The 25,281-nt window shown below is 49.1% G+C and overlaps 1 protein-coding gene across 1 annotated transcript in view; it reads left to right on the top strand.

Moving 5' to 3' along the window:
- Positions 1 to 22,179: 22,179 nt before the first annotated feature.
- LOC130262553 (opioid-binding protein/cell adhesion molecule homolog) overlaps positions 22,180 to 25,281 on the top strand; it is a 297,077-nt gene continuing 293,975 nt past the window's right edge. The window contains exon 1 of the mRNA XM_056509792.1: positions 22,180 to 22,506. Within this exon, the coding sequence (XP_056365767.1) occupies positions 22,446 to 22,506 (61 nt within the window). The 5' untranslated portion in view covers positions 22,180 to 22,445. The remainder of the gene's footprint in view (positions 22,507 to 25,281) is intronic.

The following is a 25,281-nucleotide window of genomic DNA, read 5'->3' as shown; positions in this document are numbered from 1 at the left end:
AAATTTGATAGGAGCTGCCTGTATGGCTGCTTTGTCCTGAACTCAGAAGTGGATGCTGAAGGTGTTGGAGTCATTCCCTCCACAGGAATGTTTTATACCTTGGCTGAGGTTGTAGCTGTGGTATTTGCTTAAGATCTGATCTAGATCTCCTGTAATTGCAAGGTGTCTTCTGGAGGATTTGGAAGAGCTAGGCTGCCTTATTCCCTTCCCCCTAATTTGAAGGTTATGCATCACTGTTCTCCCCCAGAATACAACAGTCTTTCCTGGGATACTTGGGAGGATCAGAGAAGGAATAGCAGCAGCTCTGTTTTAGGGTACTAATCCTCTTGTAAATCCCAGCATTTGTATATCTCTAATAATAATTCCTGGCTCTTGAATGGCAGTTTAAACACACCCATAAAGAAATAAACACAGAACTAATCCTCTCAGTGCCGGGGAGCAGCAGGGTCAGCAAGCAGTTAATGTTTGTGGGGTGGATGGGGCTGTGTTGCTGTAAGAAAGGTTACGAAGCGGCGTAAAAAACAGCAACAAGACACTTTCTTACTAGGTGCAAGAAAGAGCAAGAAAGAGCAATTTATTGAAGAAAGCCATGGCTTTAAATAAGGTAGTTCATGAAAAACAAGATACAGACAGTTTATTGGACAGAGAAAAAGACACCTCTTTCTAGAAGGTGTTTATCTCTGTTATGATTCTTTCTCTTGTGTTTACAGTAGAGAAAAAGTCTCTAGCCTGGGAAAAATCCTGGCTGGAGCTGAGAAAGTTTCATGGCCTGAGAAAAAGACTCAGAACCTGAGCAAAAGGCCTGGCAGATTTTGCCTAGGCCTTCAGCAGTGTCCACAGGGCTGCTCTTGCTTTCCTGAGCAGGAGAGAACCCTGGTGCCAGGAGAGGTGTGGGGACAGGAGGCACAGCTCACCCCAGAGATATCTCTGCAGCATCCTCACCTTACCCCTCGCTCAGCAGCTGCCTGTGAGCTCAGACGGAACCAACTGCCTGAGAAATCTCTCCTTGCATCCCAACCTCATTTGTGCTGTCAATCCCCCGCCCGCCTTCCCGCACTCGTATTTAGCACCATTGATTTATTGGATTGCAGGAATATTAAGAACCTTGAACTATTAGTCCTGATTATAACTTCTTGGAGGCTTCATCACTCCATGTGTCTTGCCATGCCTGGGAGGAGACTGGGCCCTTTTCTGACTCCCAGCAGCTATTGAGCCTCAATTTACCACTTTCCTCCTCTCTGCCTTTCCCTGCCCTCCCAAACTTTCCCAAACATGCTTTTCTTACAGCCCTAGGTATTTTTGGGAGGGCATAGTGTAGTAATACTAAACAAGTCTAAGCTATAGTCGATATTGTATACACTAGCCAAACTATATTTAGCTGTTTTTCTCCATATTTTACTACCTAGTTGTTTTTCTTCATTTTTTACTGTTTCTTCATATACTTAGTTGTTTGGTTTTTTTTGTATATTTCTTAGTTTAAACTGATGTTTATAACAAGTACACAAAATAAGGCATTTTTAAGTGTTTTTCTACAACTTGTTAAAACCTTTCAAAGCCACTAAAACATACATTATACTAAATCTGGAAAGGAAGAGCTAAAAAACAAAATACCAAAATTTAAAAATCCAAAATAAAAGTAAGCAGTAAAGTTCTGGACAGTGACCAATCATCATACCTAAAAAACTCATACAAAGCACATAAACAACATAAAAACCCCAGTCAAACAATATGTAATTACATAGACAATTATCTTAAAATATATAATTAAAACTAAAAATAAACAATAAATCATCTTCTACATAATCATATTAATTTGCTATCCAAAAATCCTGTTTCTCCCACAGCATGGAGGAACGGAATAACTTTCCCAAGCTGAGATGAACCAGAGCCAGAGAGCTGAGACTGTTTTTGCCCTTGCCTCCGATATTCCCTATGCATTGGAGTTTCCCTAATTTCTCCTCTGCTGTTTCCCATCCCTTTGCTCCCTTCAGAGCAGTTAACGCTGCCTTTTCTTTCCTACCTTCAATGTCCTCTTTGAAAAATCTCAGCATCTTTGGCCTCAGAGCAGCCTGCAGACTGTCTTCCCTTCTCATCCCTTTTCCAGGTTCTGAGTGCTTCCAAAAGAAATGGGGTCATCCTGAGTACGGATGGGAATGAATTTAGAGAAGTAAACACAACTTGCAAAGAGATGCTGCAGTGGCCCTGGTTTTGAAGCTGGCCTGGATCAAGAGAAAAACAGCCTCTCGCAGTGAGGGAGGGGGAGAACAGGGAATTTGGGGTGAGAAAAGTGCTGAAAGGAACAGTCTGTGCTCCACACTGTGCCTGGGGGTGTGGTGTGTGCAGATGGACGAGGTCCCCGGGCTCCAGTTGGGGTGTGAGTGCAGGGACAGTGCTTGGAGGGGCTGCGTCAGCTCCCCATGTCACCTCCAGGATTTTGGGGTGTGTGAGGAGGCTGTAGCCCCCACCCCACACTGTGGTTGGGCTGTGGGGGATTCAGCAGAGTTTGTGTTTGTTGGCTTTGCAAATGTCCTGTCTTTCTGCTTTTCCCTCCAGTGGGAAGGTGTGGGATCATAAAGGAGTCCCCGGAGCCTTCAGGCTGGGGTCACTGGGGTTTGCTGCTCACTAGTAGAAGCTGCTGCAGTCTGGAACCTTCCACCATCAAAGCTGTGCTGTGCAACAGGGGCCAGGACTTCATGGGGGAAATGGCCTAAGAGGAGTTCATTTGTAAGGGAAAAAATAAGGATAAATGGCTTTTAGCTGAATCTGAGAACTCCACATTATTAAGATCAGAGCTGCTCTTACCACTATAAATGATGTTGATGCTACCAAGATCTCCCAAAATCTGGATGGCTGGGAGTTCCCTGCCTGAGGTGATGTTTTGGAGAGGGTGTCATGTCCCAAGCAGGATCCCACCATCCCCATCCCTCCTCGTCTGCATCCAGAAGAGAGCTGCATCCAAGCTGCTGGGAGTGGTGTCTCCAGTCCTGAGCCTCCTTTCCTGCCCTCCAGAGGCTCCATGGTTAGAAAAGAGCTGTCTGCAGCCCTGTCCACCTTCCATCGCTCAGGGCCTCAGGAATATTTCAGAGGAAGGGTTTCCACTCTGCTGGCTTGAGGCTGGATGACGTGTAGGCGAGCTGCTGCTGACTGATGGCTGGGGTGTGCTGCACGAGGACCCAGCCCTTCCCCAGGAAAGGATTTCCATCACTGCTTCCCAGCCCTGTGGCCACACACTGCTCTAGCCTAATATCCTGGTTTGAAGGACAGGTATCTGCCAATAAAGGCAGAAACTTCTCTTTGAAATGGAGAATGCAAACCCCCTCCCTCCAAATTATTATTATAATTTTGAAATTAAGGGGCTCTCAGGCAAAGATATGGGAATTAGGAATAGCAGTTCTTTACTAGGAAAATTAAAATAGAAATGCAGTATTACAAAGAACAATCCCAACCCTGCCAGAGTCAGAATCCAAGCTGACACCCGTCAGTCAGTCAGGGTGTTGGCACAGTCCCATTCAATGGTGGCTGCATCCTCCTGCAGTGGCAGATGTGGTTCAGCTGGAGCAGTGCTCCTGTAGAAGGTGCAGTTTTCCTCTGAAGGTCCAGGGATGATGTGGGAAGGTCTGGTTTTCCTCTGGAATCCAGAATAACTTGCTATTCCAAATCTCAGTTTTTATCTGGGTAGGAAAGGCTTGGCTCCTCCCCCTGGCTGGAGCATCTCCCAGTGGGATGATGTAATTTTATCAGTCATGCACTGGGACTCAATGGCCCATTAACAGGAGATATCTCCTGGAGGGAGGATGGGTTGTGGAAAAGATAAAGATGATTGCCCCACTTGGTTTTAAAGATGGCTCATTAGCAGATAATATGTGCCATGGAGATTAGGAAATCATTACCCCACCTGGCTTCAGCAGATGGGGATAGAATACACATTTCTGGCCACATCAACCCAACACACCTAATTACAGCAGCACTGCCTAATAGACTTCAGAGCTTCAGCTGTGGTTTTACTGCCCAAGGAGCACCGGTCCTTCCAGTATGGGTGGAACCAGAGAGTGCTCAGGGAATTACAGAGTATCCTCAGCTGGAAGGGCCTGTTGGATGCTGCTGGGAACCAGGAAAAAAACAGCCTTGAAGTCATGCCTTTCTCAGCCTTCACAAGGATAAGAAATTATAATAATGATTATGCACCTGTAGGGTGTGAGAGCTGTGTGAATGTCTCATGATATTTTGCAGAAAGCATGTTTTCAAAGAGGTGTTGCCTTTTTGGATCATTGAGTATTTTCTATTTTGTTTTTCATGTACTACCCTATGTAAAGTGTAGTGTTTCTTTTAATAAAGCTCTCTCTCTTTTGCTTTTCCATTGCATGAGGAGCTATGTTGCATTATCCTTTTTGCTGCTCACATATAGCCTAAAATGCAACAAGGGACCACAAGGATCACCCAGCCCAGATCCTGGCCCTGCACAGACACCCCAACAATCCCACTCTGTCACTGGGAGCACTATCCAAAAGCTCCTGGAGCCCTGAAGCCTTGGGGCTGTTCTCATTCCCTGGGGAGCCTGAGCAGTGTCCAGCATCCTCTGGGGGAAAACTTTTTCCCAATCATCCTAAAATCCACACTAACAGGATGAATCCTGTTTCCCTATCCATCACTCCCAGGGTAGGAGAGCAGCATCACTTGCAGCTGGAGTTTTAGATGCTGCTCTCACCTGCAGCAAACAGAATAAAGGACATTCCAGCTGGATTTGGCTGCTTAAATTTGTACTGAGAAACTCCTCCATGCACTTCTACCCATCATCCTTTCCCTTCTCCAGCCCTGCTCCCTGCTCCTGCAGCCCAGAGCTGGTGCCTGGGATCACAGCAAACACGTTACTCACGGAGCAGCTAGCCTGCTTAAGGACCTAAATTTATTTCATTTTCTAAACTGCAGCTGGGAAAAAATAAGAAGCCATTAGGCTGTCAGTTGTCAGAGCTTTACAGAAGCATCAACACATCATGTTTTTCTTTACTGAGACATTAAATGTGTCAAGACCCAGTGATGGACTGTGTGGATCAGACTCAGAGGGCAGAAGGGATAGTGAGTGAGGGCAGGATGGTTTTCTCTGGTTTTCTCTGGTTTTGTCTGCTCTCCCAGCACTGCTGGGCACCAGAGTGTTGGGAATGCTATGCTTTTCCAAATCACAGGGTCCTTCAGTTGCTTCACCTTAATGGAAGCTGTCACAGGTGTCTGCAGGGATGTCAGCAGGGAATGCCAAGCTCAGGTGCTCGCCCATCACTGGATGAAGCAGCACCACAGGTCTCTGGTGCAGCCCTTGTGGGGAGGATTTGGATGCTGCAGGCAGCCAGGAGCATTTCTCCCCATTTTCTCCCCATCAGGAGGTTAATGACTGCCTGACCACGGCAAAGTGCCAGGGCAGGGAAATGACAGGCAGAGCAGTGTGGAAATCGTGACTTAAGCTAAGGAGAGTTCAATGTGAATGGAGGTTTTGTTATTTTCCAAAGTACAGCTGGACCTGGGATTTTTATTTTGTTTTTCTTGAGCTTGTCAGATGCCCAAAAACTTCCCAAAGCCTTCAACATCCCAAGGCTCTCTTGAATGCAGTGTTTGGTCTGCATGTACACAAGATGTGTGGCAAATATTTTATTTCAGATGCTGGCATATTTGCACTGGCACTGACTGCATTCCATGTGAGTGATGAAAGGCCCTGTATAAATACAGTGTTTCCATTGGTATTGATTGCATTATGATTGCAATTACACTAGCAATGGAGCTGCCTGCATTATGTGTGTTATTAGATTGGCACTCATCATTAGTGCCTGCCTGAGACCACTTTCTTTTTCCTCGAGTCGTGTCTGACACAGCAGGAATGGAGCTGTGGAGGCAGAGCCAAGCCTGGGCTTGGGATATTGGATTTTCCTGCAGCACTGACCTATCCAGGGTGGTCCTGGACCTGAGCAGCTCTTCCCACTCGTGCAGGGGAGTGGCTGGTTCTCTCCTGGTTGTCACTGTTCAGCCCCTTCAGCTGGATGTCCTCTCCCACACAGGGTGGTCAAGCAGCTTAGCTCTCCTGGCAGCTCCTGCTGCACTCTCTCCTGGTGTGTTGAGATCCCTGAAATTCCAATATGCCATTTAAAATTCCTTCTTGCTCTCTGTGCTGACCTCCTTTCCCAGATTTCCTCAGATATTCTGTGTAGTAAAATGTCTCTTCTTTGATTCAACCTCTGTTGTTTTTGGGGTTTTTTTGTGGTTTTTTGTTTTTTGTTTTTTTGTTTTTTGTTTTTTTTTTTGTTTTTTTTTTGTTTTTTTGTTTTTTGTTTTTTTTTTTTTTTTTTTTTTTTTTGCTTGTTTTTTGTTTTGTGAGATGAGGGTGCTGCAGGCTCAGAAGCGGTTTTGATATTTTCCAAGTCAATATCTCTTCCTGCTAGGAACAAGATGTAATCTGTGTGTGTGTGCCTTCACAGGCTCACACAGAACAGCATCAGGCTCCTGGAGCAGGAAGAAAGGGATGTGCATTCCCCAAATGCAGCAGGGAGCTCTGACATTACCTCTCCCCGGCCTCTGAAGCTGGTGAGAGGATTGCCCTTTGCTCCCCTGCCCTGGAAATGTCATCCTGGCTGGAGAGGGAGTTCTGTGCCTGCTCCTCACCCCAGGCTGAGGCAGCTGCGTGGCAAATTGATGAGGAGCAGATGCTTTGAGCTCAGGAAGAGTTTTCCCTGCCTGGGCAGGTGTTAATGGGAAAGGTTAGAGGTATGATGAGGAGTGAGGGCCAGAGTGGGAAGGGGCAGATGGATAAGGCATTCCCCATCAGGAATGATGGGGGAAGGAGAGAGAGGCAGGATGTCTGTGCAGGGCTTTCTTCATCCACTCATTTAATTAGAGAGGAGACCTCAACCTGGCCACCCCTGAGCCTTTGAGGAGTGGTGTGGGTTTGCTCTGGGCTCTGCCTCTGGCCTCAGCCACTGCCCCAGGGAATCTGCCTAACACTTGAAGAGAGCCAAAATAATTTTTAAAAATCTATGAAGGGGTAAAAATGGGGAGGGGGAGGTGGGTATGAGGAAGGACACAAAATACACTCCCTCTCTGACAATCCACATGAGTTTGAAGTCAAAACATTCTGTGCATGTCTGTTTTTTCCTTCCCTCACCACCTGGTAGCTATTATCAGATGACAATTTATTCCAGGCATCCTCTTGGGAAGAGATTTCACAAGCATCAAGATTTTAAATCCAGAAAGGGCCATGCTTATCATGGTGTGTGCCTAAGTCAGAGTGTTTGGCTTCCCCTCCCATCCTGGGCTGTGCCCCTCGCTGGGGTTTTGGGTGTGTTGCCCTGGCAAAAACTCAGGATTTGGCTCTGAAGTCCAGGAGCTCCACTGGCCCTTGAACCACCTCTTCAGTAGCAATCTCCAGCCACAGCTGGGGGAGGGAAGGACTCGGAATTTGGCCAGGAGAAGGTGGCAGAGTTGTGCCTGATCTCTGGGATGTGCTAAAAAGGGAATTTTATTTTGTGTAACCTCGGGAGGTTTGTGATGCAGATGGAGGTGGCTGCAGAGGAGCAGGTAGATCGAAGGAGCAGCTGTGTTCCTCTGGAAGGAGAGGATTCCCTCAGCAAACCCCAGCAAACCTCAACATGGTTGTGTCTGATTCAGGAGTTTATCACCAGGATAAACTGGTGCATCAGGCAGAGCCTTTTGTCTTTGCTTTTCCTTTGCCTTGGAGGTTTATTAGTCAAATTGGTAACTATTAGACTATTACTTTAGTGCTAATGACTTAGTAATAGCTTGCACTGGGATGTTGCAACTCCAAAACCTGCTGTATTTTATCAGAGAGGATGGATTTTCCCTGTGTATTATGGCTTCCTGAGCTTTCTGCCATTAGAGAATTCTTCACCTGCTGTAATATCCCATCCCAGCTCCTCTTGCAGTCACCCTCTGGACACTCTGCTTTCCATATTCCCTAAAAGTGCCTTCCTGGTGCTGCAGCCAGGCGTGACACACGGGGCTGTGAGCACCTCGGTGCCTTGCCAACAGTGAAAATAGACTTGTCATGTTTCGTTTGGTTTGGTTTCCAGCAGATGTATTCACAAATAACTTCATTTGATAGCAATGATGGGGAAAGAAAAGAAAATCATCCCCATGATTTTCTGAATGTTATCCAATGATCTATAAAGCTAGGCAGAAATTTAAAAAATAAAAAGGGAAAGAGAAAGGAGGAATTGTGAAGAGTTTGACAAGTGTGTCAGTGTTTCTTGAACACATTACAACACATAATTCAGTTGGCTTGGGTTCCTAAAGCACTTCAGTGCTGGCTCCTGAGTGCTGAGCTGGGCTGTGCTGCCTGTGTTCCTAACACGAGGGACACAGCAGCAACAAAATGCAGGAAAAATCAGGGAGCCTTTAATAGCACTCCTGGGTCAGGAGAGAGGATGTTTGAGGAGGCAGGGGTATGATCAGATCACTTTGGTTGTCCCTTCTGCTGCCAGAGCCACAAACCCCAGGGTTTACATGGCTCAGCCTGGTGGGATCTGCAAAATCCAGTGAGTCTGTGTGAATTTGCTTCTGGCCTGCTCCCACTGCAAATACGAATTTCCCAAGCATGCTGAACCCAGCAGGAGTGATGCAGGAGGAGTGCCAGCAAGCATCCCACAGTCCTGGTGCCTGGGCTGGAGCTCCTCTCCCTGCACTGCAGCTGCATTTGAAACCTGCTCAAGTGCTGCTGGCCACAGGCAGCCTCAGGCGTGCAGATCCAGGGTTCTGGGAGCAGCTGGGCCAAGCCATCCCTGCCTGCAGAGTCCCACTGGAGTGATGCTGCTGGTGGTTTGTAACCTGTAAAATCAGAGGTGCTTGGTCACTTCAGCCAAGCAGCTGCTGTTCAGTAGCCCCATCACACTGGATTTTGGTTTGCTCTTGTTTAAAAGGTGGATTTGTTTTGCTGGCAGGTGGTGTGAGGGAGCAGTGCCCAAGCAGAGGGGCTGTGTCACTGCAATTCTGGATAAGGCAGCAAGCAAGGAGGGGGAAAATACTAGCAAATAATAACAATAATACAAGCAGAATAATAAAAATAATGCCATAGGAAGATTTATTGCAAATTTCCTTCCTGTCCTGTGTCTGGTGACCAATTCTATGACACTTAGTTTGGCCACTAGGACTGGGGCTCTGAGATGGGACAAGGGACCTGGAGCTGGGTTGCTGGAGCACTCCAAGGAGCCTGGTGCCCCATCTGAGGGATCCTCTCCAGGTGCCTGGAAGCATAGTGTGAGGCTTTGTCTCTTGTTTAGAGAGCTTTGGCTTTTATAAGTTCAAAAATGAGATGGCAAATTGAATTTATTCATGAGCATGGAGGCTCTCTGGGGCTTCCTCTTTTTAATTCAGTAGACTTGCTTTAAGGGACTCTGTTTTAGCACAGAAAGGATGGAGTTGGTGCTTTCATCTTTCAAGCTCCCTTTACTGGTGTTCCCTCCCTTGCTCCCAACTCCTGCAGAGTCTGTCCCAGAGCAGAGATGTCCCTTTTTGTGGTTCCTATCCCTTTGTGTGTGGAATTTTGGGACAAGGCTCCACTCCCTGTGCAGGGGTTTGGGAGGATCCATGGCTGCAGCAAAGCTCAGCCAGGGCTCTCTCCAATGTTCTTTCTCCTTCCTCCCCATCCCCTTTGGGGCAGGAGCTGTCTGGGTGGGGCAACGCCTGCACACCTGGCTCTTGTCACGCTGTCACTGCCATCCCAGGATCAGGATAATGGTGCCACATGGAAGGAGCAGCTCTGCCTCCCACCCCCCTTCTTGCTCCCAGGGACCCCCGAGGGGTTTCCAAGCACTGACAAGAGCAGTCACAGACACGGGAACCTGTTAGTTGCTCTTTCATGGTTCAGCAGGCTCTGTTTCCACCTGGTGCTCTCTGGGGAGTCCCTGTGAGCTGCAAAAGGTGCAGTGGGCAGGGAAAACGAGGTGTTTTGTGGGATGTGGAGCATCTTTGTGCAGGATGAGGGTGTGCACTGGATTTGGGGGTTAAATATCCCCTCCCCAGGTTTTGGGAGATGCTCGTTTCCCTCCCTTTTTTGTTAGCATTGCTGTTAAAAAGTGAAGGTAGGGGAGACAGAGGCTCCCTCAGCCTGCAAGCACAGCTCGGGATGTCGGTGCTTTTGTCTCCTGTTTAACCCAACAAAGCACAGTGGGCTCACAACCTCACAGGTCTGCTCAGCTCTTGTATAAACCATGGAAATGAGGAGAATTCTGCCGTGGTTGAAGTTTGCTGTGAGCCGAATGTCAGCCTGGGTTTGTGCTCCCTCTGGGAGCATCGGGAGCCAGCAGGAGAAGGTGCAGCACTAAAATTCATTGCCTGCTGAGCTGGCTGTTGGCATGTGCACACTCCTCGTGCTCCCAGCAAGTCTCTGGGGCTGTAAAACCCTGTGGAAGGAGGTGATAAACCCCCCGAGAGTCTGGCAGAGCTGCACCTCCACAGCTGCTCTTGGTAATGGGACCTCCTGATGCACAGCGAGGTCTTTACTGGGAAGGTGCCATTGAAGGACAAAGTCTGATGATGTTAGGATCTTAATGTTTTACAGCTCCCCTGCCTTCGAACAATGCCTAAAAATACTAGTGTATGCAAATTATAAACTAATTTAGATGATGGAGCATGGGAATATTGCTCATACTCCCCAAGCATGGCATTTCCAATCATATCTTCGTTTCATTTTTAAGCAAAGAAATCATAATCTTGACATGTTTATTATTCAGTGCCTGCACCAATTATCTCTTTGGGTTCATTCTATAGTTCATAGAACTGATAGATTATGATCATGTTGTTAGGAGAATTGTGCAGTCATTATTCCTCCAGCTGGAGGAGAAGTTGAAAAACAATTTTAAAGAATGATTCTCCTTTGGATTGCTTTTGGAGTTCATGGAATAGGCAAGTTCCCATTACCAGGGGCCAGGAGCTGCAAGGTGCCTGCCACCAGTGGGTTTGAACTCTTGTGATCCAAACCCCATGTCTTGCAATGTTCATTTCCTCCAGCAAGCTCCAGTTGTAGTTATTATTTTTTTATGGGTTGGTATCAGAGAGATGAATGCCATTGGCTGCATGAGGGCTGCAACTCGGAATGATAATTTCCAGTTTAATTACAGTGCAGGGTGCTGGGGATGCACCAGTGGATACCTTTTGGGTTAGAAATTGAGACTTGAGGCTTTGCATCCAAATAACCCAGTGTGGAATTTTGTCTTGAAATCGGGTGAAGTGTGGCTCCCCCAAATTAACTATTGTCTTCTTTCAAGGTCCTTAATGAGACTCATGGGATTGCGACCCTCCCAAAGAAAATATTTGCAGGAGATGTTGCTAAAGGAGTCCTCTGGGAATCTGGGAGTTGAATGCTCCTGGGGGAGAGCTTTTCTTTGATCCCCAGAAGGAGCTCTCTAATCTCTTCCATAAACACACTTGGGCAGCTCCAGGGTGATTTGGCAGCTGGATGGATCATCCCCAGAGGACCACTCTGCCTCCCCGCTCCTCCCTTGCCCCAATTCTCCTCTCACACTATTGAATTTTCAAGTTACTTGACCAGAAGGCAGCAGAACCAGAAAAACAAATGTTTCATCAAGACATCATTCCCACACAAGGATTTTGCCTCCTTGGCTCTCCAGGGCTTTTCTTCCCCTCCTCATGTCCCAGCTGGTGTCAAGACATGAGCAAAGAGCCATCCCCAGTGCTTTGGCTGTGTCTGTGCTTATCCAGTTTGGGACTGGATGAAACCTCCTCTCCCCAGGCCTTTTTGCTTTGCCTTCTCCAAGTGGTCAATATCGACTGCTCGAGCAGAGCTATTTATTTAAGAATGCACCTTGTCAATATTTATGTAGCCTGCAGCTGGCTGAGTGTTCCAGAGCAGTGTGGGGAGTGATGGAGGGGCAGGGGGAGCTCTCCAGCTGGGAAGGGTTTGTGCTGGGGACGGAAGGAGCAGCCTTTGAGGGGCTTTGGTGATTTTCCTGTGCTTTGTGGTAGCAGTTTCCTCCCTGTGCTGCTCATACTTCCCTCCTCCTTCTCTGAAAAATCTTCCTTTCCTTCTTCATCCCCACTGTGAAGGGCTCAGATTTTCCTTTTGGGGAAGGAAGAGGACAATAATGTGCTTGCCATGAGACCCTCAGTTCCTTTTGGGAGCAGAACTTGCTCCGTTAATTACCTGTTTAAATTACATGGCCTGTAACAGAGAACCCTCAGTTAGGTTATTCAGGTGTTGCACACCCAGGGAAAAAGAGTGAATGTCCTTAATCCAAGCTCGTGTTTTAATATGAAACCTGTTTTCATATGCTGGGTAGAGGTGCCAAGAGTCCTTAAACTTTAGAGGAAAGATGGAGAAACTGGCATTATTATTTATTATTTTCCAACACCTTCCATCCCGAGCTCCTGGAGTTAACAGGCTCCCTGTAGCTTTCCACTGGCTGGGATTTGGTAGACGGATAAACACATTTCATTTCTTTAGAAAGGGGAAAGGTTGTTTACAAGTTTTAAACAGAATGGAAATGTTGTTTTCTGTCAGGACCATTTCATGAACAATAACAAAATAACGTTTAAAAAGCCTTTGAAGTGTCCCTTTCAAAAGCAAAGCTGAAGTGCTGGGGGGAATATTAAATGCCACAAACACAAGGTATTAACGTTTATTAATGAGCTAAGAGAAGAATAAAATGCAACTGAAAGCAGAAATTCATGCCTGACACCAAAACCTTTGTGAAGGCTCTGCCACATCTCCACAGGAGAGGGTTATATCTTTATTTTAAAACAAATAAAGCCACAAAATGTGCCTTTGGAGGAAAATCAGCCATGGGCCTTCCAGATTTACACTGATGTTGTATTAATGGGGGTCAGGGGAAGACCCTTCTGGGTAGGAAACACTCAAAGAGTTCTCTCTGAGGTTCTTGTATCTTCCTTAAGCAATGTGACATGGATGCACTTAAGTGCTGCTAGTTCTGCTTGACAGTGCTTTTCTCAAAGTGTGCTTGACTTTTTAAATATTAGACAGTGGCCAGGGTATTATTTTTGGTTAATTCTCCTTTTCCTTTTAATTGTTGTAGCAAGGATACAAAAAGCTTTTAAAATCAGATCCTCTGATGAGTCAGAGCAAGATTTGGTGTTCTGAAGAGCAGCTCCAAGGAGAACACAGGACATATTTCCAATTCATGGCCAAACCCATTACAAAATAAAAATATTTCCAAGTGCCAGAGGAGGGAGCCAGCAAAACACAGGAAATCAGATCATTTCTGCCTTTTAAATGTCTCTTTTCCTAATGAAATCAGAAGAAATTGAGTGGAGCAGCACTAAACCTTGCTGTCAGTTGAGAAAGAGTTGATAAAGTGGTGTCAGTGTGTGATGGATGAGCTGGGAGCACTCTCTTTAAAAATCAGAAGTTTGTGGCTCTGGGAGGACCAGGCTTTCTCCTTTCCGCCCTGCCCACCTGCTCCTGTCTATTTTTTGCAATAATCTCAGAGATTATTTTGGCCTTTTCCTGCTCTTGCCACACAGAGCTATGCATGGGGATAGCTTGGGAATTTATGCCTGTCCAGGCTTGTCACTGCTCTCCCCACAAACAGAGATGATTTTTGGTGATGGGCTCTGGGATGGGCCATGATAATTCATGGCCTCACAGAATGGTTTGGGTTGGAAATGACCTTAAATCTCCTCTCATTCCAGCCCTTGCCATGAGAAGGGACACCTTCCACTAGCCCAGGTTGCTCTAAACCCAACCAACCTGGCCTTGGGCACTTCCAGAGGTCAGCATACACATTCTCCCTGGAAAAATGGAATGATCTGCCCAGAGAGGTGGTGGAGTCACCATCCCTGGAAGTGTTTAAAAGAAGACTGGATGTGCGCTCGGTGCCATGGTCTAGTTAGGGTGTTAGGGCTGGGTTGAACTCAATGATCTTGAAGGTCTTTTCCAACCTTGTCATTCTATGAATTCTTTGAATTTTGTGAAAAATAAACAATAACAGGGATAGTCCCAGTTCCCGGGGATCACATGGGAGATGTGCTGGAGTGCAGCTCATTGCTTCCATGGGGAATGTGGGGACCATGGTGCTGCCTGGAAAAGCTGGGGGAGGCAGGGAAAAGGACATCTGTGATGTGCTGGAGGCGTCTGCACCCCACAGCGCTGTGTCAGAGGAAACAGGAGGGATGGAGAGAGCTGCGCTCTGCCCTGGGCAATGCAGGCGAGCTGGGTGACCCCAAACATTCCATGCAGCCCCAAAACTCCCCTCCAGCACCTGGGAGCTGCCAGTGCAGCTCAGTTTTGGGCCTTGCCTTTTGGTTTGCGTGCGCTCTGCCACTCCACAGATTCCCATTCCCCATCGCCTTGCAAAATGCCTGCGCTGCATATGAAATGGAGGAGATAAAATTACAGAGAATTGGCCGGGCTCTGTGCAATATATAACATACCAGATGGTCCTACAGGATGCCTCTGAAATATCTGTGCAATAGCATTTTAAGAAACTGATATAACTGATCAGGCAGCATATGGAAAAGACTTTCTGTGCTGTGTGAGGGTGCGGTGCCCCCTCTCCCCACACCTGCTCTGCCTCCCCAAATTAGGGGTGCCACGCAACAACGAGCATCTCCTGTTTTCAATGGGAGGTGTTCCCATCACACATCTGGGACAGGGTCCTGCAGCTGGGAGAGCAGCATTCCACCATGATTCTATTAGGGTAAAAAAGAGATAAAGTTGTTGTCATTAAAGGGCAGAGTGAGAACACAGTGGTTTGGTGGCTTCTTCACAGCAACAGCCTCCAGGATGGCCTTTTCCATGCAGTATCCCAAGGATGGGGCTATTTGCACAGTTTGTGACCTCCCAGCCTCCTTCCTGCTGCTCTGCTGTAAATGGGGTTTTGGCCACATATTTCCCACCTCCCTGTGCCTTAAGTGAGGGCACTGAGTTTGTGGGAGCAGACAGACCTCCAGAATGCTCCTGCTGGAAGGGAATGAGCACCTCCCTCATCCCTGGGCAGCAGCACAAGCCCTAGGTCTCCAGCTGGAGTTTTGTCCCTGCTCTCCATCCTTTGAGCCCCCCCAGTCCATCCAATTTCAGATGCACATTGTGTGCTCATCTTGCCCATGGTGTCCCTGTGCACATCCAAAGCCTCTCCTGCCTGTTTGCTATTCCCTGCTGCCCCTCTGCCTGGCCTCACATGTGGGCTGACCCCTCTGTCAAACAGAGAGGACAATATTTCCTCTCCACAAGGCTCGCCTCATATTCTTTGAGGTACTTCGGGGTCAGGGGATGAAAGGCTCCTTGCTGCTTCTGCAATGAGTCCAAGTCGAGCTAAGAATAGATCTATAAACAAGCCAGCAGGGAAGGCTTCCCTGGGGAACCTCTCAGGACTCTTGGAGAATGTCATTGCTGGAGTCACTGTCACAGGAGACGTGGACCCTGCTGAGCCCTTGCTCTGAGGGGTTCCTGCCTTTCCTGTGTGGGGGGTGGCTCTGAGCAAATCCTCTCCCACGCTGCAGATTGCTTTTGGTGCCGAGGAGAAGCACTGGGGTTAGACACCCCAAAGCTGGGGCAGGAGAGGGAATATTGCCTCCCATGGCTGCAGGAGCTGTGGTGGGGGATGTTGCAGGATGCAGCTGGTGGGTTCTTGTTGGGATCTGGAGTGATGGAACCAATTTTACTCCCAAACCTGCCCCCTGGGTGTCCTGAGAGAGGGGTAAGGGCTGGGATGAGCTGCAGGGCTGGGATTTTCATTGGCACGTGAGATGCTCTGGCAGGAGCACACTTGGTTGCTACCCACGCTCGTGCAGGGAGGTATTTCGAGCTGTCAGTCTGGCGTGGTGTCTGTCTGTCCACCCACCCAGGCATCTATAAAAATCCAGGCTGGATTAAATGTCTGTCAGAGCCCTGCTGCTGCAGCCAGAGCTCCTGATGCTGATTGTCCTGGAACCCCAGGTCGAGGTGGAGAGGGTCAGGACTGGAGTGTGAAATGTGCAGTTTGATCAGCTTGATCCCTGTTTCTGGAGTAATCTACATAAAAGCTGGGAGTGGGAATCTTGCAGAAAACAGACTTCCCTCCTTTGTCTTTCCCGACTCTGTCCTCTGTTGTCTTGACGGCTTCTGCGTGGCTGCTGTGTTGCTCTTTAATCTGGAGCCCTCTGTTCTTACCTGAGCTACAGAGGCTTGATGAGGAAAGCCACTGAACTCAGAGAAAAATGAAAAGGAGCAAAGCTTAAAAAAATGTTTTCTTTCTCATTCTTAAAAAAAAAAAGAAAAAGAAGAAGAGAAAACCCAACCCCCAGAATCGCACAGCCAGTGAGCGATGCCTGAATTCATCCTTGAACCGTCTCCTGCTTATGGATCAGGGATGCATCATTTCTGCCCTGTTTTCTTTCTTTTCCCCCCCGCCTCTTTTCCTGACATTCAGTCATTTTGATCAAAGCCTGGCAAACAAAATTTCTGCTTTCAACCCATTGACTGGGAGAAGGGAATCCTGCCTGGGTCCTGGCGAGAGCATCTTTGGAGAGGGTGGGATGGGGAGCCTGGAACAGTGGGGCATGAGGGGATGGGGGGCGGCACAGAAGGAACTTGATGCCTGTGTGGAGATAATGTTTTGTATATGACAATAATGGATAATTACTGTGATCAAAGACCTGTGTGAGGGTATCTTGTGTTTCATTGCTCCTGGCGCTGGCCCATCCTCCTGACGGCGGAGAAGGGGAGATAACTCCCTCGCTGTCATTCCCCACCATCCTCCTTCCCATGGGGATTCCTCCCAGGAGATGGGATGCTTCAGAGGGTGGTGGTGTTTTGGGGTGTGGCTGGGAGCACCTGGGGATTCACAGGGGCCAGGCTCTTCTCAGAGAATTGCCCCCAGAGAGGGCAACGAGCACAAATAAAGTGCATTAAATTCTCTTTAAATGTAAGAAAATCTGTTTTAGGGAAGTGGTGCTCCAGCACTGGAATGGGCTGTCCAGGGATACTGTGGGTTCCTGACCTCGTGGTGCTGCCACATTTTCCAGTGCTCACACAACATCTTTGGAGGTGCCTCATCCAGCATGCCGTGGGTAATGATTCTTGACGGGAATTAGGACCCTGTCCATCTGGCCCCGTTCTGCCATCTAACAAGAGGAGATAAGTGCACTTAACAACACACCAGCTCTTGTTCAGGCCCCTTCTTCCCAAGGCAGAATCAATAGCAGGTCTCTACAGCTTTTAAAGACTTAGATCCTATCTTTTCATCTCTCTCTCACTCATTTTTCCCAAGCAGCATGCGCATGATTTCTCTTTTTTTTCACGCTGCGGAAATTTTCCCATTCCACCTTTCATCTGCACCCGCGTGGCGCCAGCCCAACCAGGGCTGCAGCTTGCACTCCAGATAAGAAACCACACCATACCTGGGTTCCCTGATCCCCATCTCCCCCTCTCTCCTGGTTAGGAGCTCTAATTTATTTTCAAAGTGCTATACAAACACTAATTAATCCCCCCAGCAACCCGCTGGGGGAGGTGATGCATCGCTGCTTGCCCTCAGCTACTGATGCCAGCACCCTCATTTCTTCCCTGCTTGCTGGGTGTGCCCGCCCTGGTTTGCAGCAGTGGGACACTCTCCCCACGGAAGGGTAGCAGGACAGTTGGTGTCTGTGTCACAATGGTTGGGGACCTGCATGGGAAGAGCCTGAGTGATGGCACTGCAAGCCAGGACCTTCAAGAGGTGAGCAGTGCTGCTTGCTCTGTCTCCTCCCAGCCCCAGCCTGCTTCTCCCTTGGCTTTTCTTGCTCATTTACTTGCCTTGTGTCCAGCTTAATTCTTTTCTTTGCCTTCCCCCTGGGTCTGGGTGGATGCTGCTGGCCCAGCGTGGGGTAACTCGTGGTGTTTGCCCTTGGATGAAGAAGTGCTTGGGGAGGATGGTCCTTGTGCTCTCCCTGCAGAGCTTGGGATGGTTGGTGCTCGATTCACAAAATCACAGGATGGTTTGGGTTGGTATCTATGGGCAGGGACACTTCCCACTAACCAGGTTGCTCCAAGCCCCATCCAGGTTGTTTATTCCTGCAGGAGCTCTGAGTTCAGAGAGCCTTTTTTGAAAAAGAAAAAGAAAAAGAAAAAGAAAAAGAAAAAGAAAAAGAAAAAGAAAAAGAAAAAGAAAAAGAAAAAGAAAAAGAAAAAGAAAAAGAAAAAGAAAAAGAAAAAGAAAAAGAAAAAGAAAAAGAAAAAGGAAAAAGAAAAAAGCTAGGGTTTTTTTTCTCTCCTTGCACGAAATGCAAATCAATAGCTGTTGTATTCGCATTCTAACAAGATGTCAAGGAGAAAAGGGTAGCCTTTCATTCAGCAGAGCACACACACACACCCCGAGGGAGGGGACAGGAAGGAGGGAGTGCGGCAGGAGGAGGTTGGGGAGGGCTGCCTGGGGCGGGCGCTGCGGAGAGGGCACGGGGGTGAAACCCACAGGAACGGCTGCTTTGGGAGATTTCTGTTTCCTTGGAGCTCTCTGCTCCCCTTCCTGCTCATCCCAGAGCTCCTGCTCCCCATCCTGCCCACCTCAGCATCCCTTTCACCCAAACCTTTCTGCTCCCCATCGTGCCCATCTCAGTATCCCTTTCATCCAAACCTTTCTGCTCCCCATTCTGCCCATGCCAACCAATCTGCTCCCCATCCAGACTCTCCTGCTCCCCTTCTTACCCATTCCAGCACTCCCACTTTGCTTCCCTACACCTCCCAGTGTGAGCAGGCATCACTCGGGCTCCTTGCAAAGTCAGAGTTCTGCAGAGAGGTGCAGAGGTCCCAGGACCTCTGGGTGGGATGGTCCTTGGGGGTGTGTGCACAGCTTGTGGGATGATGGGGTTGGGAAGGATGGTCCTCAGGACGTGGAGGAACAGAGAGACAGAGCTCTGTGAATTTGTGATCTGTGGCATGAGGTGATGCAGGACTCTGTGGGGATCACCTCTGGCAGATGGGATCAGCCCCGTGGAGGCTGCTCTGGTGATGGAGCACCCGTGGTGGGAGCAGGGATGCTCCTCACTCTGTGCTGCTCTGCCCCCTCTCCCCAGCTGTGCCAGCAGAGGAAACCTCTGCTTCACTGAAAACGTGTTATTTCCCCCAGAGACTACTCTGGTCCCAGATGTGAATATGCATTGAGACAGCTGGGGAAAAAAACCTCTGGAAATACACACAAAAATCATGTCTAAATGTGCCCAGCGGACCAGAATGTCTCCTCTCCGATCGAGGCTGCCTGTCAAATTTAAATATGCATTTTAGATTCTCTGCTTGATATCAGAAAGCAAACAACCCCAAATATCCCAGAAAAGCTCCACCAGCTAAATACATATTTATACACCTTTTTATTATGTGTCTTGAAAATCAAACAAATGAAACAGGCCAGTGCCTGCTCGGTCCTGCAGAGCTGGTGAGCAGTGAGGGATTTGTTTGGCTGATCAAAGCACATTTGTTCCCATTTTGCAGATGGGAAGGTAAAGGCAGAGAGGTACCAAAGGTCTGCTCCAGGGTCAACCTCAGAGCTGTGTTTGGCAATTCGGGTGCCAGCCTAATTGGCCAAAATATATGCAAAGAGAGCAGCTCAGTGTGTGTTGGATTTGGGTAATAATCACTGCCAGGTGGAAAATAAAAAACAAAAACAAAAAAAACCACAAACAAAAACAAAACAAAACAAAACAACAAACAAAAAAACCAAACCAAAACAAAACAAAACAAAACAAACCCGAAACAACAACAACAACAGCAAAAAAACACAAAAAACCCCAAAAAAAACCAAAACCACAAAAAAAGACCCAAAAAAAGCAAATGGGAAAACTATGGTGAGAGGAAAGAAAAGTAAGAATGTGTTGTTTTGAAACTTACCCAAATATAGCTTTTCAACTCAGAGTTTGGAAGCAGAGCAACATGTTTGTTCTGAGTCCATCAAACATTTCTGTTAATTAGAAATTATTTCTTTGTTCATTTCCCTTAGTTCTTCCAGGATAACTTGATTTCTTTTTGCCTTGGGCAGATTTAGAGCCCGCTGTGTGGATTTGGAGAAGGAGCTGCAGCCACAGGGTTCAGCTGAGCCCCAAAGCAGCTCCGTTTCCCCTGGGGACAGATGTCCCTGTCCTGGGCTGGCCAGGAAGGATGCAGCCACATGCCTGGCAGCCCTGGGAAATCCCAAATGTCTCTTTGCAGCTGTTTTCCCAAAATACTTGTGAAGCAAAGGATAAATTTGCTTGGTGTCATCTGTTGGGGTGAAATTTAGAGGGAAATTCAGGACAGAAATATCCCTGTCCTCATCCCAGGCTGAGGGAGACACTCTGCTCACTAGTTTTTGCTCCATGTGATGGTTTAGCTCTTTTAGATGTTAAACGACATAACTTTAATATAAGATAACTTTAATTAAGGGAATTAAATCTTTAGTTATGTTTTCTTTGATGCAGGAGATGGGATGCCTTCAGCAGATAATGTGGGAATATGGTTGAATTAAAAGCTTTTAAAACTTGTGGTTTATTCATGCACAGTAGAAAATGAAGAAGGATTAATGGCTAAAAGCAAGAGGAAGCTTTTCCTAGCAGTGTGTGCTTGGCTCCAATCCCTCTCTGGGTGAGGAAACCCTTTCCAGAGCACAAGGAACATGGCTTTGTGCACCAAACCCACTATTCTTGCTCCTCCCAGTGCTGCCATGTATGGAAATAATGCCAGATAAGAGGGATGTGCATGGATGGGGATGTGGTGGTATCAAGTTGTAACAGGTGAAAGAAATGGGGAAAAAACACCAGAGAGGAGGGAATGATCAGGGGTTTGTGGCTGGATTTGGGTGCCAGGAGAGCTCTGGTCCCAGCTCTGTGGCAGGTTTTGGGAACTGGTGTTTGTGGATCCATCATTCTCCCAGGAGTCCTGCACCCCCAGTGCAGAGGGTCTCTTAGCCACGTGCTCCTTGAGATGATGGTTTAATGCAAAAAGGAGTATTAAGGGAAAATAATCCAGGAAAATGGGAATCCAGGATGGTGAGAACAGAGACTAAGTCGAGGAGCAGGTGAAACCCTGGGATGTGGGATGTGGAGGAGTGTGTGGCCACTGGTGACAGAAACCTGTGGTGAGTAAGCTAAAAGTGTTGGGCTGAAAGTTCTCTTGGGCTGGCCAGGAACTCAAAAAGAGACCTCTAATCCTGAGTTAGTGGGGAAATAGATGGTTTGAGAAAAACTGAAGGTTTTGGGTATTTTTCCCCTTTTGGCAATGCAGCAAACTCAAGCCCTGACTGGTGAATGCCTTGGTCTGGAGGTGGCTATGGGAGGGGGACATGGCAGGAGCAGCTGTCCAAGCTGCACTGGGGACACTCGGAGCTCAGCAGAGCTGTGGGAACATGCCAGAGAGGGCGATCTGGGGGTAAGGAGGGAAATTCTGGCATCCTGGAAGGAAAGAAGAGCCTGGGGAAAACTCCTTGATATGGGACGGTATGGGGTAGGGGGTCTGCAGGAGTAGGTACCCTGAGCTCAGTGTCTTTTTGGGGCTCTGTGAGCTGCTGAAGGGAACAAAAAACAAGTCTCCAGTTGGGATGCACAGGGAAGATTGCTGCTTGGTTTCTGAGATGTTGTCTGAGAAACACCCACTCATGCTAAAAAGCTTGGATTGCTCCCTGGTTTGCCTCAGCAGTAGGAAAAGCTGCTGCTGCCTTCCCGGTGAAGGGAGCAGAGGGCACAGTGAGCCAAGGGGCTGAAGCCCGGGGCTGCCCCACCAGCCAGCTCCAGTCTGGGGAAGAAAAAATTTCTCCTTTGCAGGCGGCTGGTGCACGAGGAGCCGGTGCGACCGTGCCCGGGTCGGTGCAGGGCTGTTCCCTGTATTCCGGGGCTGCTCCCTGCATCCCGGGGCTGCTCCCTGCATTCCAGAGCTGCTCTCCCCATCCCGGGGCTGTTCCTGCATCCCAGAGCTGCTCCCCGCATCCCAGAGCTGTTCCTGCATCCCGGGGCTGCTCTCTCCATCCCAGAGCTGCTCCCTCCATCCGAGGGCTGCTCCCTGCATCCAAAAGCTGCTCTCTCCATCCCGGGGCTGTTTTCTGCATCCCAGAGCTGCTCCCTCCGTCCCAGAGCTGCTCCATCCATCCCAGAGCTGCTCCCTGCATCCCGGGCACCAGTTGGTGCCGGGAGGGATGCTCGGGGGGTCGATGCCTGCATTTAACTCCCTGGTTGCGGAGTGAAACCCGCAGGAGAGCGGGTGTGCGTGTGTCAGTCAGCATCCTGAGCCAATGGGTGCTCGGTAGGAGGTCTGCGCTCCCGGTGCACGCACGGAGCCCGGTGCTCCTTCTGCCAGTTGTGTGCGAGCGTGTGTGCGTGTGCAAAGGGAGGTCAGGCACACTGACTGCCTGCTCCCGTCTCTCCCCCTCTCTCCAGCTCGCTAACTCCGTCTCCCTCCCTCTGCAAACATTGGATTTAAACCTGCTCAGAATTCAGCGCAGACGGAAAGCAGCGGCGGCAGCAGCAAGCAGCAAGCAGCGCAGCCGCTCGCCTAGCGCAGCTCCAAGATGAACCATCCTGCCTGCTGGATCGTCTTCACGGCCACCACTGCCCTGCTTTTCATCCCAGGTAGCGCAGGAAGCTTTTTCCCCAGGGGATGGAGGGCAGGGGCTCACAGGGTGGGAGAGCCGAGCGGGGTGTTAGAGCAGGGGAGCCGGCTCCGCGCACATTGCGCACAACGCGCACATGCAGGCGGGCAGGCAGCGAGTTGCTCTGCAGCGGGGGATCGCCCAGGGCTCCCAGTGAGGGGCTCCCGAGCCGTGCTGGACCTCCAGCAGGCACCGAGCCGCCGGTACCTAGCGGTGCCGGCACCTGCAGGGGCGGCTGGCCGGGATCGCGCAGCAGCCCCCGAGCCGGGCAGGCTCTGTCCCCTCGGGCAACCTCCAAACGATGGGCTCATGCAGTTTTTCCCGTTCAGAGTTGGGCACCCTCCCTCTTCTGAGAGCTGTCATGCTATTCCCTGTGCTCCTTTCATCCGTGCTTCCCTGATTCCTGCCAGGCAAACTCGGTGCTTCCCCTCTCTCCCTTTTACAAAGTGAAAACGAACCCCCCGCCCCAACCAGGCGCTCGGGGAGGCCGTGCCGGTGCCGCAACCTCGGTGAACTGAGCGGGTGGCTCCCGAAATGTGGGTTGGCTTCGTCCCCACGGCTTGCCAAGGGGAGATGCTGGGTTTGGACCCAGCGCTGGCTCCGTGCTGGTGCTCGCGGGGCAGCGAGGGCTGCATCCAGCAAGGGTGATGGGGGTGAACAGCAGGGCTGAGCGCCGAGGGGAGGAAGTCACCGGTTTATTTTTGATGATGATGTGCACTTTTAGCAGCTGGGCAGATTATCATCCCTGTGCAAGCTGATGAGCACTGGGTGTCGAGGCTCGGATCCGATCTCAACCCAACCTGCGTTTTTCATGACTGCCGGGGAGAATTCTGTTGGACTCGGGAGGGCAGGGAGAGGCACGGTTGTGATTTCAGCAGCTGCCCGCGGTTCGGTTGCAGCGCTTTGCTGGGCAGGGTTGGTGTGTGTGGCAGGGGAGAGGTGGCTCGTGTCACAGCTGGAGAGCAGCTCTGTTCAGCAGTGCTGAACACGAGGGTTCCTGGGTTAAAACTTGCTTGTGGAGGCTTGTGCCATGGGACCAGACACATCCTGGGGTCCTGTGGAGCTGTCACAGTGCAAACTGAGCAGATCAGTGGGTATGAGACCCCTGGAATGGGCTGGTGGGATGGCAGAGTGGGATGTGCATCAGCACTGGGGTCAGCGCTGTCCCCTGGGCTGAGCTTTGGCTGTTGGGGAGCAGTGATGGAGAGCCCTTGAGAGCAGAGCCTCGAGCTCCTCAGCAGCACCAGAGACCAAAATGGTGCATCTGTAGTTTTGCACGTGAGCATGAGGGAGCCATGGCTGTGTGAGCTACCTGACTTTGTGCATGTGAAGGGTTTTTTTTTTTGAAAATAGGCCTTCAGCAGGACAGGGTGGATGTGCCTGGTGTGAAGGCAGGTGTGCCTCAGCAAGGCTGAGCAGAGCATTGGCTCTTTCACCCTCTTCTCTTGCTGGATGAGGTTCTGTGGGTTGGAATTGCAGAGAAATGGATGGAAGCAGCTGTGTGGGCCAAATGGGAGGATGTGTGGTACTTGACGGGCTGTCATCAAGATGTCCTCAAGCTGCAGGAGCTGGCAGAAACCTGACAGAGCACGTTTGCTCTTTGCCAGTGCCCTGCTTCAGTTTCCTCAGGATGTGACTGTTCGGGCCAGGGCCAAGGCCAAGCCAAGGCCTAGGCTGGCTCTGGCCTCCGTGTGTGGCAGGGAAGGAAAAGGCCCCTGCATTTAAGCCCCTGGGAACTTGGGAGAGGCTTCTTGATCTGTGCTTATGTGGTTGTAGCTTTCCCTTCTTATTTCTATTAAGCAGCAATATCTGCTTTGGCTTTGGATGTCCCCTGAGCTAAACCAGCCCTGGACTTTGCCTGGCTGGGCTCAGCCCTTAATCCATCAAGCCAAACCGTTCTCCATCAGAGGAAGGGAAATGCTCTGGGCTGCTCGGTGCTTTGCCTTCCTGCCCTGGATTTAAACATCTCCAATCCTTTTTATTTGTGCCGGGCTTGCAGAGGTTGGATGTTTTCCCTCCCTGCCCAGCCTGTCTCAACAGTGACTTCAGTCATGGTTTCACTGCCGTGGGCTGGAGCACAAGTCATGTTGGCAAAGTCACGGATGGCAGAGGGAAGGCGAATGGTCCCTGCTGTCCTTTGGAGCCTGCACCTTCCCAAAGTGTTTTTTTTTTTTTTTTTTTTTTTTTTCTGTTTATTATTTGCAGGCATAATCTCAAGGGTTTATGCAGGTGACGCTCCCCTGGGATATGCAGAGGCTGTTTCTGAAGTGCAAACTCTTTCCCTTTCCGTTTTTATCTGAATCCTGCAGGAGTTTCACACGGGGTGGTTAAAGTGAGAAGGGAGCCTGCTTTTAGAAGGTGTAATTAGAGTGAAGGGAAACATCACAACTTGAAAGCTCCTGCAGAAAATAGCATCGCAAAGTTATTATTAGCTGTAATAGCTTATTTGCCAGTTTTTCCTCTTTCTTCTGCTCCCACCTCTATCCTTTCCCCCTCCTCTTATTTTTGTTAGGAAAGATGCATTTTTCCCATTGGGTCTCGTGTCATCTCCTTGCCAATTTACTCTCATAGAATCTAAAGACATGAAAGGTTAATGCAATAATGAAACCCTGACCCTTCTGGTCATGGAGAGCTTCTTACTCTGCAGCTTTTTATTTCTTTGTAAGACAAGTTTCTATCTAAAATAATTTCGAAGGCTTAATGCTGTTGTCATCTGGAGCCTTGGGGGAGATGTGTTCCTGGACATGGGTTGCTC

This window comes from Oenanthe melanoleuca, chromosome 24 (genome assembly GCF_029582105.1).
Source record: "Oenanthe melanoleuca isolate GR-GAL-2019-014 chromosome 24, OMel1.0, whole genome shotgun sequence".
Classification (NCBI taxonomy): Eukaryota; Metazoa; Chordata; class Aves; order Passeriformes; family Muscicapidae; genus Oenanthe; species Oenanthe melanoleuca.
Note: the sequence above shows the minus strand (reverse complement) of the source record. Positions and strands in the feature narration are given on the sequence as shown.